The 15,542-nt window shown below is 40.0% G+C and overlaps 1 protein-coding gene across 1 annotated transcript in view; it reads left to right on the forward strand.

Moving 5' to 3' along the window:
- slc12a2 (solute carrier family 12 member 2) overlaps nt 1-15,542 on the forward strand; it is a 60,232-nt gene that overhangs the window by 30,123 nt on the left and 14,567 nt on the right. The window contains exons 14-20 of the mRNA XM_054612941.1: nt 4,629-4,784; nt 5,940-6,039; nt 6,922-7,033; nt 8,749-8,889; nt 9,852-9,958; nt 11,856-11,935; nt 13,923-14,066. Coding sequence (XP_054468916.1) covers nt 4,629-4,784; nt 5,940-6,039; nt 6,922-7,033; nt 8,749-8,889; nt 9,852-9,958; nt 11,856-11,935; nt 13,923-14,066 — 840 coding nt within the window. The remainder of the gene's footprint in view (nt 1-4,628; nt 4,785-5,939; nt 6,040-6,921; nt 7,034-8,748; nt 8,890-9,851; nt 9,959-11,855; nt 11,936-13,922; nt 14,067-15,542) is intronic.

The raw sequence follows: 15,542 nt of genomic DNA on the forward strand, positions 1-15,542 counted from the left end.
CAGCCACGATTACAGAGTCACGGGTTATCCGGTGTTTTGGAAGGAATTACTGTGAGGCCCTCTGCAGCTAAGGACACGTCTAACTGCTCTAGAAATTTAGAGCTACAACTCACAAGACCGTTCCTATTATAAGCCCCTTTCACACATGCACTGCAACCCTGAACTTATGTAGAAATCAGCCAGAGGCGCTGTATGTGAGTAAATCACCGAATCCGTTTGGACCCAACATTAAACAGACTTTACCCTGCCATCAGCAGGTGTGTAAGATGGCAACAAAAAACGCGTAGAGACAACGAGAATGAGGGGCTTTTGACGGTACGGGCCAACGCCGAAATAGTCAGACTAATTCAATGGTCAGGAGACTTGACGGTTAACTGGATAATCCGTTAACAGTTTACTCAATAGACGTACCTGCTGCTAGGCTGTAATGGCTTCTCCGGTTTTAGATTCTCTGGCCTTTAGGTAGCTCAGAGATCAGCAATGTGAAGACACTCTACTATTCTTCAACAGAGTAAATTTGCACGTCAAAGTTCACTTAACTAAGTTAAGTCAGTGTTAAAGATTGACATGGATTCACCCAGTGAGCCCATCCAGTGATTGTGGTCATTTCATTCAAATCAGTGGGTCTTGAACAAAAATTCAGATTTTGTAGTTTTTAGAAAGCTGACAATATGAGACAATCCTGTCCGCTTGCTTGTTCCATAAACCACGTTTTTTTCAAGTGGTTTAAAAATGTTTCCAAAATCAGAGCTCAAAAATGCTAATTCTTGATGGTACACAAGCCTTGTTAAGAGTCGAATACATCAGTTTGAGGAGGAATTAATGAATTTTAGCTAGATAATGCAGTCTAGCGTAATATTCTTAGAACATGATGTGAAATCTAAGTGCTATGATCAACTGTTAGTCATATCTTAATGAAAGGTTTATCAAGTTCCTATTGATACAGTTTCTTCCCTGGTGCTTCTTAGCAGCCCACTGCTGCACTGCAGAAGGGAAATTTCATGTATATTTTTTATGTATGTTCATGACCATTAAAGCTGATGCTTATCAAGATGGTGTTTCCCATATGCCCCAACCGTTCCTCCAATCATGGAAATATGTGCATACAGCAGTGTGGGTCACTGTGACCGAGACTCTGCCACATCAGAGCAGTCCTTTTAACGTGATGGGGTGGGTAATGATTATGAGGGAGAGTGGTGGGCCTTTTTTAGATGTAGAGTACAACATTTCAGTGTTTGTCTGGCCATGCTGTTTAATGACCAATGCATTGGAACAGTTTGTCAGGAGGTGTAATGCTTCTGGGACAATCCAGTAGCATCACTTGTCTCTTGGCTGGACAAACTGGGTAGGTGAGAGCCTGATCTCTGCTCTCTTAGCGTTGCATAGAAATATCTGAATGTGTCGGTAGCTTTTTTTCAGAGGTGATGTTGTACAGGTTCACTAGGGATTTGCTATTTGCTATATTTGCTGTTGTTCTTAAACTTCGGTATTTTCTCTACTCTGTTTTCCCATGTTTTTGTGTATAAGTGAGTAATGGGGAAAACTTTTTTTTAAATAAATCCAGTATTGAAAGAGAACGCTGCAGATTTGTAGGAGCACTCTATCCATAATTAAAGACCTCATCCACTTTGTCTAAAGCTATGACATTGAAAATCTTTTAGATAAAGCTAAGCTGTCTGTTCTCCAACACAGCAAACTTTTTGCACAATCGTCTCCTGGCGAGGTGTCACCTTACGAGATTTCAGAACGAGACTTCTCCTTGAGCGAGACTATTTCCATAACGTTACCAGAATCTGGTTTTAATAACAATCAGAGCCTGTCAGTGGCAAAAACAAGCCCTTTTAGTGGACATACATTGGCTGTGCCAATTTGTTCTGATATGATTACATAGCGGAGACACAAAAACGTGGGAAATGGGGTGCTGGATGAAAAATACCAAAGTTACCATTTAAAGGGCGAGTTCACCAAAATTTACAGAAAAGTATTTTCAGGTACTACCAATGGTATTCTTCGTTGCAGATAGCTTTGGTTTTTATTTGCCCAGGTTTTGAGATATCGGTCTTTGCCTCCAATCTAGTCCAGTTGAATTTACTTTGTGATGCATTCAAGATTGGAAATATAACACGTTTTCCCAGAAACAGTGTTACTCTGTGTTAATAGCAAATAGCAAATAGAAATGTACAAAACAATGAGGCAACGTTAGCTGGCTTCTCATTTGCAGCAGTGAAAGGATTAGCTTTGTTCCCACAAGTCACTTGACAAAAGTCACAATGAAACTTTGCTGTTGTCTCGTTGATGTGCTCTCTGCAAGCTGGGATCTGTGAGGATCATGTGAGGGATTAGAAGCATGAGTATCTAATGGCCCTCTAAGATCGTGAAGGGACTGTGTGTTTTTGCAGTCCCAGCAAGACCAGCAAAGCCCGAATCTGCCAGTTTCATGTAAATCATATAAATACTTGATAGTAATGAATCAGGGCCTGCAGTGTTTGGATCAAGTAGCCGTTGAAAGAAAAGGTAAGCAAGTTGGCAGGTTACAACTCTTATTTCAGTGTGACAATACCTGACATCCTCTGCTTTTGTAGCTACAGGTCGTCAACATTAATGACATCCCAACTCAAAGCTGTTTCTGGCTTGTAAGAAGCGGATCTTAATTAAACTGTTGAGCATAAGTTTATCATACATTTAGTTACTAAGAAATATTAACAGCTTGATCGAAGAAAGGATCAGAGCCTAGTTCTTGAGTGGCTTATACGAGTGATTAAGGGGAAATTGCCGCATTCACCGGTTTTCTCTTATTTTAAATTCTCTCTGAGCACACAATATACAAGTGGTCAAGACCTGTCGGAGGAGTCGTATGCAGTTAGCCTGTTGATATCCAAAAGTAGTTTCTCATTCATGGATTCTATCATAAATTACTTTGAAGGAAGTTTGAAAGCCCATATACTACACTTCACAGTTATGTTGACATTTTCCTGTTTGACTCTGCAATTTCAATTATAGACCAATATAATTCCAAATGTATTCAAATTTCCTAATGATTTCAATATCCATTTAAATCGACTATTAATGCTATTGTATAAAACTAGTATATATCAATATGAACATCTCAACCTGCAAAATGACTTCAGTGATTTGACCCCCACCCGTTTCAGTCATCTATCGTTTTGCGAGACGTTTTATTTCAGAAACAGTTTGACCCTCAGGTGACGGAGAGTTTACAGAACTCATCATTTGTCCCCATTACTGATCTTTAGCAGGTCCAATTATTCTTCTGCTGACGATGCTAAAAATGAGACTTACCTAAACGGATCTCCAAAAGCATGACTTCAACATATGACATATGGGACAGGACGCATAGCCTTATATGGTGTTAATGTCATTTACTATCTTATGAAAGTGCGCTCATGGATGCACAGCTGGAATTCATCATGTTTACGCTGATCAGTTACACAGTTATTTAAAGTTAGAAGCGATGCTGAATCTGATGTGGCACTTTTGTACCAGCGTAGGAGATAAGTAAGGAAGTTAAGATTAAAAATACCAAAATGTTATTGCATGAGGTCAAATGTTTCTGGAAAGAGATTGGGATTCCATTCACCTCCATTGAATCATGGTTAAGCTGAAATCTCAGGCGCAGATGTCTCAAAACCTGAAACACAAACTATCTGCATGGTTAGATACCACTGAATGTAGGTGAGATGGTATTTACATTTCTTGTAGTTTGGGTTAGCTGTCTATTTTAGACTGTGGCTGAATGAAATGCATATACAACAGCTGATCTTTTTTATATTGAGTTCTGTGCTTTTTCCCCCTTTCATTACCAAAGCTCTAGCAGAACTCCAGGTACAGATTCTCAGTCTGCTTCTCATTCCTCCAAGCAGGTCATATAATTACACGGACTTAAATGGTACATGACTGAATTAGAGGCAAGCAGTAATACAGAATGTGATGTATTTTACTGCCTCTGCAACCACAAACTATTCCGTCCCCCATTTGGTGTTGTGGCCTCTTCAGGGCCAATCTCTCCCCACTCTCTGGGACACATAAAACCCCTGAATGGGCCTGCGAGGACCAGCACGTCAATGTACCCTTTATGTCCTGTGGTTTGTTTTAGACGCTGTCATTGTGTAACCACACACAGTCTGACTGAATCCCATCACTAAAATCCTACTAGTCTAGTTTCTGTGGTACCCAGTAAACAAACATGGTCTCTAATAGCTGGTATAACCTTCTGGTCTCCAGTCTAACAGGCTGCTAACTCCCATTCTTTAACCCAAGCACATATCCAACTTCAACTTTAACGTTATCCATCCTATTTAACAGCAACATTTGCTACTTTAAGACCATGTTATTGATGAAAAGTATTGTAAAAAATGTTCATGGAGGATGATTTTAGTGTTTGGAATAGCAGGTCTGACTTAATTTGGTCCCAGTTTAAGGAGTCTTTAACAAATCTGACTTAGACCCAACCTTAACATGAAGTGCATTTCCTCAGTTTACCATAAATATTAATTTAGCAAACATTGTAATACAGATATGTGACAAGCAGTTTGAGTCTTTTTTTATGTTTTTGAATATCGTTCCCCTTTTGTTGCAATGTGATGACTCGTTTTTCATCGGTGCTGTAGGATGGCGTCCCAGCTTCAAATACTACAACATGTGGGTTTCACTCGCTGGAGCGATACTGTGCTGCGTGGTGATGTTCGTCATCAACTGGTGGGCTGCTCTCATGACCAACGTCATCGTTCTGGGTCTTTTTATCTACGTCAGCTACAAGAAGCCAGGTGAGTCACTGAGTCCTAGTCATTTTCTACACATTGGTGCAAACAAACATCTCACAGAATGATTTTATTTTTTTTAAATGCTGTAATTATAATGACGGGATACAATAGTGGCGTTAATATGACAATATATGATAGTTGACTAAGATAATTCAAATAATTTCCCATTTTAAAAAAAAAAAAATCCTGTTTCGGTTATTTTGCTCAATAACCTGAACTAATTTTAAGAGGTGGGGGTGAAACTGCTAGCCTAGCATAGCTTAACCTCAAGTGAAAAACATTCACTGAGCGACAAGCTGTCTGATTATCATGACTTCATGAACAAGAATATGCAGATTCATTTATTGTGGTTTTATAAAGATCTTTATGGTTTAAGCTGTTTTTAGGTAATTAACCATTTATTAATAGGCCCAGCAAGAAATATTTTGATAATAAGCTAAATGACTCTATGTGGTTTATACTCTCAGTACTACGTCAAAGTAAGCTGGGGTTAGCTAGCTTTTAACTGAACAATTCTAACCCAAGGAAGTAGTGAGTCTAGCTTGGCAAACTACCATTTTATTTTTTCAGAACAAAAACTTTTAAAAAGTAAAGCAAATGTTCGATACTCTCATGTAACTGAACTACAACGTCAAAATATTATGCTGAAGGGGTGTTATACTTTGTTTTTATTATTTCAGTCCAACAATCTGCAGTGTGTTGTCACGGTAGTTGTTCATTGCCATGAAATCCCAATAACTTGTTATTGCTACATATGTTAATTGACATATAGAATGCACCCATAACATACTAACCATGACCTGGACAATCTGTTGTTGCATTTCCAAACATTTAAGACTGTTACCTTTACAAAAGTCAAAATTGTAAGCAAAGTTTGAATGAATAAATCTCCCTGCTACACGACACTGAGCCGTCAAGTTGTTCCATCCCCCCTACACACATCTGTGCACCTCCTCAAACACAAGGCTGGCCTTGCAGCTCTGAACACACACACCTGTGTGCACACTCAGTTTGACATGCAGCTACACACACATACGAGGCCTTCCCATTGCCTGTAACACCACATGGGTCAGCCAGCCTTTGGTCTGGCAGGACGACCCGTAAACACACTTCCCAACTTCACTGTTTGTTTCTGCCTGCATGCGTCCTGCCCACCAGATGTGAACTGGGGCTCGTCGACCCAGGCTCTGACCTACCACCAGGCCCTGACCCACACTCTGCACCTCAGCGGAGTTGAGGACCACATCAAGAACTTCAGGTACTAAACACAAAGAAGCACCCTTACTAAACACGCCTGTAGTTACTAACACTAAACCTGGACCAGGCAGTATCTTAACAGAATGTGTGGTAGTGCGATATGGACAAAGTTTTCTATGCCGATACAGCTCATCTGATATAGACGATTTTCTAGTAATTCAATAAATAAATGGACTATATGAAATAACCATGTAGTTTTGTACACTCTTAACTCATAAGCTACTCCCATCATCAGCTCCATTAAACACAATCGTTGTGTCCGATTTAGCTATTAGAATCAGTATCGATGGACAAATAATGTATCTCTCATTTAATAACGTTCATTGTCATCAATTCTGTTGATGATCCATGAACTTGAAATACACCACAAGTACCTAAAGCAGGTATTATTACTATTCTATATCCATCATACAACATGTGTTCCTTCTCTGAATGATGCACATGTGGTGTGTTTGAGGACATATTAGTGCTAACGTACCGTTGGGCTGTTCCCATGGCAGCAAACCAAGCAGGAGATTAAAAGGCATCTGATGGCATCTTCAGCTCCGTCTTGTCTCCTCTCCCCGCCTCTATTAAATCCCTTGGTGCTTAACATATTTGCTTTGAAGTGCGCTACTCTGCTCCTGTTTTTCTTATTTTCTTTTTTGTCCTGTGCTAAGACGGCTAGAGGCCACTGTGAAGGTCAGAAGAAAAAGGGTCTGAAGATTTTAACGCTAGTAATGCTGTAAATGCCATGTGAAAAATGAAAACTATGAAAGTATTGTATTAAATATGTGTATGTGTGTGTGTGTGTGTGTGTGTGTATATATATATATATATATATATATATATATATATTTATTTATTTTAATTTGAATGTTTTCTTGGATGTGTCTGCCTTTAGACCCCAGTGTTTGGTGATGACTGGTTACCCCAACTCCCGTCCAGCTCTTCTGGATCTGGTCCACTCCTTCACCAAGAACGTAGGCCTGATGATGTGTGGTCACATTCGCACAGTGAGTAGATACTTTATTGTTATTATTTTGCTTCTTTTGTAAAACATTTTTAATATTCAACATACTACGGATGGTTTTAAATTGCCTCAAAGATCACATTGCTCCCGATTCTTATAGATGAAAGCATTAAATGAAATACTGCAGATAACACAGACAAAAGTAATCATCCTTATCCTTGGGAATCATAAAAAATCATAAATTGGAACTAAAGAAACTGTCTCTCCCACAAAGACATCATAGGCCAGCAGGCAAACTGAAAGAGTGGCTCAGCTAGGGATGTAAAGGCTTTGCATATTTCCAAGAGAAGTTAAGCTTGGCATTTTTGGAAATTGTCCACAATTTCAATTAAAAACACTTCAATAGTGTACTTATTTTAGTAAAATACACATAAAGAACAATTTGGTCTGACATGTTTAAGTTGAAGGTATACCCCTTTCATTGGATGGTAACCATGCACTGCATTCAACAGAACTTTTCCATCACATGTACAGATTGTTTACCAGCATCCCATTTAATAGGAATTCAGAAAAATGACAACCCTCTGCATGCACAGTATGCTCTCCCATCACCATGTGCAGCCCACACTGCTGCACCGTCTGAGCCAAAGCTTGACATGATTTTGATCATATCGCTGAAGTGTTTTGTATGATATTTCAGTTAACCTGCCTAAAGCAAAGTACACAGTGCAAGTTTTGGGTAGCTAGCTATTAGCATGAGGGAAGTGGCTTGATTGCGCATGCTAAATCAAGCCACTTTAATGAATGTCTTTCTGTTCATTTTTTATTTTAAAACATCTCTTTTAAAAATAATTAGTTCACTTTAAACCCTAAATTTGCACACAGCCCAGACTGTCAGTTCTATTTTTTCTAGTACCTTTCCCCATTAGTTCTTTGCAGGCTAGCCAAGTCAACCTATGGCACATTTCACATGGTATGTTTTTGACAAGTTAATGAATTTATTTGGCAGATGAATAATGTCTGCTTATGACCTGGTGAAAGTTAAATTTATATCTGCATATAGCATGGTAGATACAGCCTGAGCAGATAACTCCTATATTTCCATTTTAATGCTCTTCTACTGATCAAAATGTTCTTGCTCTATGTAAATTCATTGTTTATTCATTTTCCCTCAAAAACATCATCATCATCACGGTCGTGTGATTTCTTACCTGTCCTTGCTCTGCATACCTCTCTCTGAGTCACCTTAGAGCTCAGAAATGAGCTCATCAGCGACGATACAAGTGACATGCTTGTTCCACTCCTGTATCCACGGCGTAAAAAGCCTTCTAACAAATCCCCTGCCAGGCATTACTGCCTCACAATGGAAGGGACATTTTGAGTGGATGAATGCAGGCTCTGTGCAGTCCAACAGCTCTCTGGCTCCGTAGAACACACACACCTCCACAAGGGGCCTCTGAACCCCCCCCCCCCCCCATGCCCCATCCCGCAGGCTTCTATTGCTTCCAAGTTAAATGATGTAAACACTCTCAGCTAATGGCACTACATCCAGTTTCCTGGCTGGAGAGCAGCTTTTCTTTGGAAATAAACAAAGTGCCTGATGAGGAGATTCAGGGCGGCACTTTGTTCTACAGGTTGAATTCTCCCATCTGTGATCTGATTAAATGAACCGTTCTGTGACGTCTGTCCTCGGTAATGTGGACCTGTAGTGCTTTGGGGTTGGTTTCATTCACTGTGTGTGTGTGTGTGTGTCCACAGGGCTACAGAAGGCCAAACTTCAAAGAACTGGCCACAGACCAGGCCCGGTACCAGCGTTGGCTACTGAAGAACGAGACCAAGGCCTTCTACTCACCGGTGTTCGCTGAGGACATGAGGCAGGGTACACAGTACTTGCTCCAGGTATGAAAAACCCAGCCTCTGTTGCTCTGGAGGATGTCGCTGATTAAAGGGCTCTGCCCATATCCGTCTACACTTTACCCAGGGCGCATTGTTCAAGCCTCAAGCTCAGCAATGCCAACATCTAACAACAGGCAGCCGTGTTGGCTCAGTGTGTTCTGACTTTTGGTGTTCACAAGCACATGCTTCTAACGGCACGTTTTTCACAGTTGTTAAAAAATGTTGCCAACAAGAAACATTCAAAATTGTATTCATTGTGTAAGAGGCCATAAACTTTATTGAGTCCTTAAACTGTCTCAAATGATCTACATTTTCTCTAATCAATATACTGTTTTAAAAAAAGAAGCCAGTATCACACACATGGCCTCATTAGGCTGCCTGGGAACATATAAGAAAGAAATTAAAATAAAAGATAAAGTATAAATTTAATTTATAAATATTTTTACGACTGCACACAGTTCTTGCTCTCAGCTCCAAGCCCCTTTCTTACTGAAGATATAAATCTTCAGCATTTTTTTTTATCAAACATCACACAAACAGGAGGAAATAGTGCTAAAAAAGTATCACAAGAATTATTCTTAGTCCTAAATATGGTGTTTAACATTTTACATTTAAACTAGTTTTAGAACTTTAGAACAAATTGTCCTGGTGCGCTGTTCTTTTTGTGAGAAATTAAACCATTTTGCAGAAAGTTTCTTTCGTTTTCTGATAATTTTTTGAAACAAAAAGAAGGGGAAACTTAAATGAACCTCTATAATAGAGGTATAACTCATAGTACTAACAGAGGTGAGTCATACTCGGGGCTGCCAGTTTCCATCTCAAATGTTAAAAACTGGGAGTGATCTAGTAAGAACTGGCAACAGTAACAGGCTGAACAGTCCACCAGAATGCCTTCACCTTTCATTTCCTGCTCTATACAATGATCACTTTGAGTGAATTTGTTTTCAATCCTTCCCCCTCTCAAGGCGGCCGGCCTGGGTCGACTAAAGCCAAACACCCTGGTGCTGGGCTTCAAGAACGACTGGAGGGACGGAGACATGATGAATGTGGAGACTTACATCAGTATGATCCAGTAAGTGAGCTCCTTCAAAGAGACCGACTTCATGCAATGTCTTTACAACACAGCCGGAGGAGCTCTTCCAGATGCTGTGACATTGAAATAGTCTGGTGCATGAATACTGAAGGAATACTTATTCCTTCAGGACATTTTCTTAGAGAATTCAACCCATTCAGTCACACCAGAACCATGGATGTGTCGCAGCTCAGACTTTAAAAAGCAATGTAATAGAAAAAGAGGTAATCTGTTCAGACACACCCACCCACACAGGCCCATAGACATGTCTCCTCATACTACTCTATGTTATAGTATGTATTGGTTCTGCTTCCTTGATCTCGATGTTAGGCGGTTAAAGGGTTGTTTAAAATTTGCTGCTATTTAAATTCCTGACATTCAGCATGATGGCAGCTTGTGTCATTTGTTCTAAAATAGGCCTGCAGCTATTGATTAGTGTAGTAATCCACTGTTCTCCCAATCATTCCATTGCTAAATCATAAATAGACTGTACTTGTAAAGCGCTTTAATGGTCTTCCCACCCCTCAAAGCGCTTTAACACTACATGTCATTGACTCCTTCACACCCATTAACAGCCATCCATACACTGATGACAGGGGCTACCATGGAAGCTGCCACCTGCCCATCAGGACCATCTAACATTCACACCCATTAATACACCTCAGGAGCAATTTTAAGTGTGACGACATTGGCCTAGTGGAGCCTGGGATCGAACTGCTGATCCCCTCATTGAAGGATGGCCCGCTGTACACTGAGCCACAGTCGCCCAATAATCACACTTCCATCGATTAATGCAGTAATTGTTAAAAAATAATTTTACCTTATTAAGGAGCAATACACTCTAGAAGGAAAATAAGAAGGAACAACTAAATGGCATATTTTCTTTTTTGAAAACTGAACATGTTTATTGCTTAAATTGCATTCAGTAATATCATCTGTCAAAATTATAATATCCGTCAAAAACTAAACCCCGGGCTCCATAGCTCGAAAGTCAGTGAAAACCGTTAAGCATTTGTGAACTATAGTGGTTATCTGCAAAATACAAATGTTTAGGAAATACATTATTTATATATTGTATTAATGTTAATGTCTTTGTTTATTAAATATTAGCTTTTATTAAAAATCAATCATGGCATGAGTGGTTTTAATGATGTATTTTTAGCTGCTTTTGAGCTAGTGTTAGGAACTCAAACAGGTTATAATTCCCTCTCTGATATATATTTTATATTAATGGGAAAACATCTCTTTCAAACAACTGGATTTGTTCAGGTTCCTCACAGCCTCTTTCATTTTAGTTCACAATAAACTTTATATGTGCAGGAATAACACAAAAACATTTTCAACTAATTACTTGATTCATTAAAATGGATTACCACAAGCTAATTGGTTAAATCCTGAAGCCATCATGCCCCATGAGGGTCCGGGGCCCTGGGCACAGACTATGCAACCAGTATCCTCACCCAAAACCCAGAACGTAGTACTAGAAGTATTCCTGGTAGTACTACATACACTCAGGAGAGCAGTGATGGGGAAAATCTTGTTTCAAGTCATGTGAGACTGAGTGAAGGACTTAAGCTGAATGAGTTCCTGATTGTAAAGTGTGGGGATTATGTTATTAGAGCTGAAGGTCAGAGATGGTTCAGCCCGACGATATTAAAATCACAGCTAATACGCTCAGCAATGCGCCTTAACTTTCCATCCAGCGAGTAGCCGCGGCCGGGTACAACCTTCACATGCTTGAACCTGCTGTTTGCCGTTAGCAGTCCTCTCTGCTGTGCTTTGTTGTCTTCTCTTTAACATTTATTTTTTCTGGTGTCTATTTAGTTGAGCATGTCCGGCTTCATTCTGTCCAATGTTGATATTAATCTTTTTCTTCTGTGTTTTTTTTCCTTCTCAGCGATTCCTTTGACTTCCAGTTCGGTGCTGTCATTCTGCGACTGAAAGAGGGACTGGATGTGTCCCACATCCAGGGACAAGGTATCTAACACATGTACACTACACCGCTCCAGAGAGGGGGTTGTGAGTTTTGCCAGATGTCTCTGAAATCACATAGGAAAGAATCAAATTAATAATCAACACAGTGTTTAATGATGCCATGAACATCTGAACAAACACACGTCAGCTGTTTAGTGTCACACGTCCATGAAGGTTGGGAAGTCATGAGTGATGGGTTAAAAAAAAAAGAATGGTGAAAAATCAAAACAGCAGAGGTCGGTAGGGGTCAAGCTCCAAAAGTGCTGGATCCTACGTTTCCCATTATGCAACTTGACAGTATCTTTTGTTGATTTCATCAGTGTACGCTCAGTTCAGGCTTGGAAACACATGTATAACAAACAGCCTGTGTGAACCTATCTTTATGTCGCACAGGCTTTAAAAAAATCTGTCAGTGCGTTGAAGGAAATACCGCTGCAGCATCCATTTAGTGAGACAGTGCAGGTCGCACAAACAGCAAAAAATATTTTAAAAAAGATAGTCTTTGAGTACATGGACTGCAAGGAGGAGAAAATCACTTCTCTCACTCCCTCCCTCCCTCTCCCGGGAGAAGAACAGTACGTATAAACATTGATAAATGATCACACTAAATTAAACATCCTGTTGAACAACCCACAAGTGTCAGTGTACAGCAGCAGTTCCAGCAGGTACATGGTGATCTGTAACTGGATGTCTCTCTCCAGGGCTCTGTCTCACAGTCTGTGGGACACTAGAAGAACTTCTACTAACACCTCAGTGTTTTGTTTGTGAGTCTGCATCTCATGGAATCTAAGCGTGGACTAATGGCCTACAATAAACGGATAAAAAAAAAAAAAAAACCCCACTGTATTTTAACACTAACGTTAAACCTTTTAACCAATTAAAAACGCAACCCTATTTCTCACATCCATGCTATATGCCTAAATAATAATTTATATAAACATGTTTTTAAAACGTACAAGTACAATATACCTTTTAAGGTTGTAAAGGTCAATCTGGGTATATGTTAATTATGGTTAAAAAAAATGTCTATCAAAATCCAATCCTTTCTTTACTGTACTATACTACTCAACCTGCTAGTGAGGCAGCGATGCTTCTCTACCCCACTGTGGGCATCATGTGTGAATGTGAAACGTGATTTGGACCACTGTTAAGCCCCTCAAAACACCTGGATTCACTCAACTTCCACACTAATTATCATTAGCGAAGAGCAACGTAGAAAAATGATGCAGGCGAGCAGCTGACCGTCACTTTGACCTTTGACTTTGTTAGAATGACTTTGCTCTGTTACCAGTGAGCATCTTGATGAGAAACCAAATTACATTTCTTTTGTTGTTGTTTGGTTAAAGAAATACTTCACCCCCAAAATGATAATTTGTACATCAATGACTCACCCTGTGTTACCTTGAATTCCTGAAGAAAACTTCTTTCTCTCCACGGTGAACGAAGAATAACATTTTTATTTAATATTATTTAACAAACTCTCACAAAACTTATACAGTAAAATCCAAGTCTCATTAATAGAGTCGCGTGCACGCTCCTTCACAAACACATGCATTGTCAAATAAACCTTCTTATTTAAAACACGTGAATATTTAACAAACATTTAGGTAAATAGAGCTATCAGATCAGACATCGGCAGATATCCAATATAAAAGGAATCAGATAGGGGTCAAACAAATTGATTGGGACATCCCTAATTGAGTTGCGTTTTGGGAAAAGTTGGATCCAGCAGTATTTGAGTTCTCGAGACTTTATAAGTGAAATGTTAAATCACTGGAGTTAACCTTTAATTCAATTGAAATGCTGTTTATATCTGTCACTTAAGTGTTTCCTTTGTGCTGATCGCCTCTCTACATGTATTGATATATTATTGTTTGCTTGTTCTATTTTTCTCACCCCTATACTCCTTCAATCTACTCCTCGACTTCTTATTTTCCTTCTCCTCGTCTTGTTTCTTACCCTTCCTCCCCATCTCTCCACTTCCTCCCAGATGAGCTGCTGTCATCCCAGGAGAAGTCCTCCGGGATGAAAGATGTGATCGTGTCCATAGATACCAGCAAAGACTCTGACGCAGACTCCTCCAAGCTGTCGTCCAAGGCCACCAGCCTCCAGAACAGTCCGGCTATGCAGAAAGGTCAGCCTGCAGCAGTGTACACACACACATAAATACATCATACAATTTATATATAATATCATTTTTAATATAATAAAGCACTCGTATACAGTGTGTTTATGTCGCTCAAACACCGGTTCAGGTCATGACAAAGGAAGTAGAGTTGGCCGATATGGTAAAACTTTGGTTAATCTTTCCATTGTTTCCACAACAATCATCCACTGTGGTTTTGTCAACAACAACAACAACAAAATAACCCTTATTCACAGAGTTAGATGTGTAAATATGCTGACTACACCTTTTCTTTCCCTGATTTCTTTCCGTCTCTCTGCCGTCTGAGCAGTGGCTGAGCTGCTCTCGTTCTTCGAAGGCAGACCATTAAATTAGCAAAATAAAATGACAAATATCGCCCTAAAAAACTCCCAGGAAACCCTACCGGCTATGAACTGAACCAATCGCCAATGGCAGATATTCATCCAATTGGCCAATCCTAAAAGGAAGGCTTATCATCCAGGAAATCAGTTTAACACCATTCTCAGAGCTCCCTCTTAATCCATCAATGGCTTCCTTTATTGTGCTTCTACACACAACCCCACACACAACCACAGTACCCTGACAGGAAGTCGCCTCAGTGACCCATGACTCCAGTCGTCCCACTGGGACCAGTTTATTAGTCCACAGACAGAGAGGGAGAGAGACGCACAACTCTGAGCAAGCAAACAAAGAAAGTGTTCCCAGATTGGAGCACCAGGCCTCATCCGGTCTGGTTTGAGTGTTTGGTGTTGATATTTATAGTTTCTAAAGCTTTTCACGTGTGAACAACAAAGCCCGTACTACTGCATGCTTAGTTTATTGTCTTATTGAGGGATGAGCTTCGTTGACACAGGCCCAAATGAAACCATTACAGTTTAGGTGACCATATTAAACCTGTAAAACAAACCACCCCTACCGATAACCCTCCTGTGCACATGTCGCCCAGTTCTACATCTCAGTTGTTACCATCATTACCATCACTCTACTCCTCAAAGTAACAGCTGGGACTTGTTTTTATAATAGAGCCTCTTTTCTGTTTACCTCCAGTTCTTCCATGTTTACTTGTTGTGTTGATAAATTGTTTTCCACAGCAGCCATCCCATTAATACAAAAACATGGCTGTGTCATTTGAACAGAAATACCCATTCTAATTGCTTCTGCATGTTATCATTTTTTATGATGTTACCGTCATGCTGAACCAGCTGAATACTGTGATACAGGAATAGGAATGTGTGTGTTGGTAGTGGTCATTAATGAAGGGGCCACACACATTGTGAACATGCCGGTCTGGTGAAGGTACAAGAGGCAGCAGAGTGAAGATGGATGCCTTGGTTTGGGTAATCCTCTTAGTCCCAGTTGAGCTCCTACTGTACCTGAGCAGTCATTAAAGTCCCCCCTCCTCCTTCTGCCTCTCCTTACTGTGTGGGATTTTCATTTTGACCTAAGCACAGTGTCAGCTTTGAG

Source organism: Anoplopoma fimbria, chromosome 14 (genome assembly GCF_027596085.1).
Source record: "Anoplopoma fimbria isolate UVic2021 breed Golden Eagle Sablefish chromosome 14, Afim_UVic_2022, whole genome shotgun sequence".
Lineage (NCBI taxonomy): Eukaryota > Metazoa > Chordata > Actinopteri > Perciformes > Anoplopomatidae > Anoplopoma > Anoplopoma fimbria.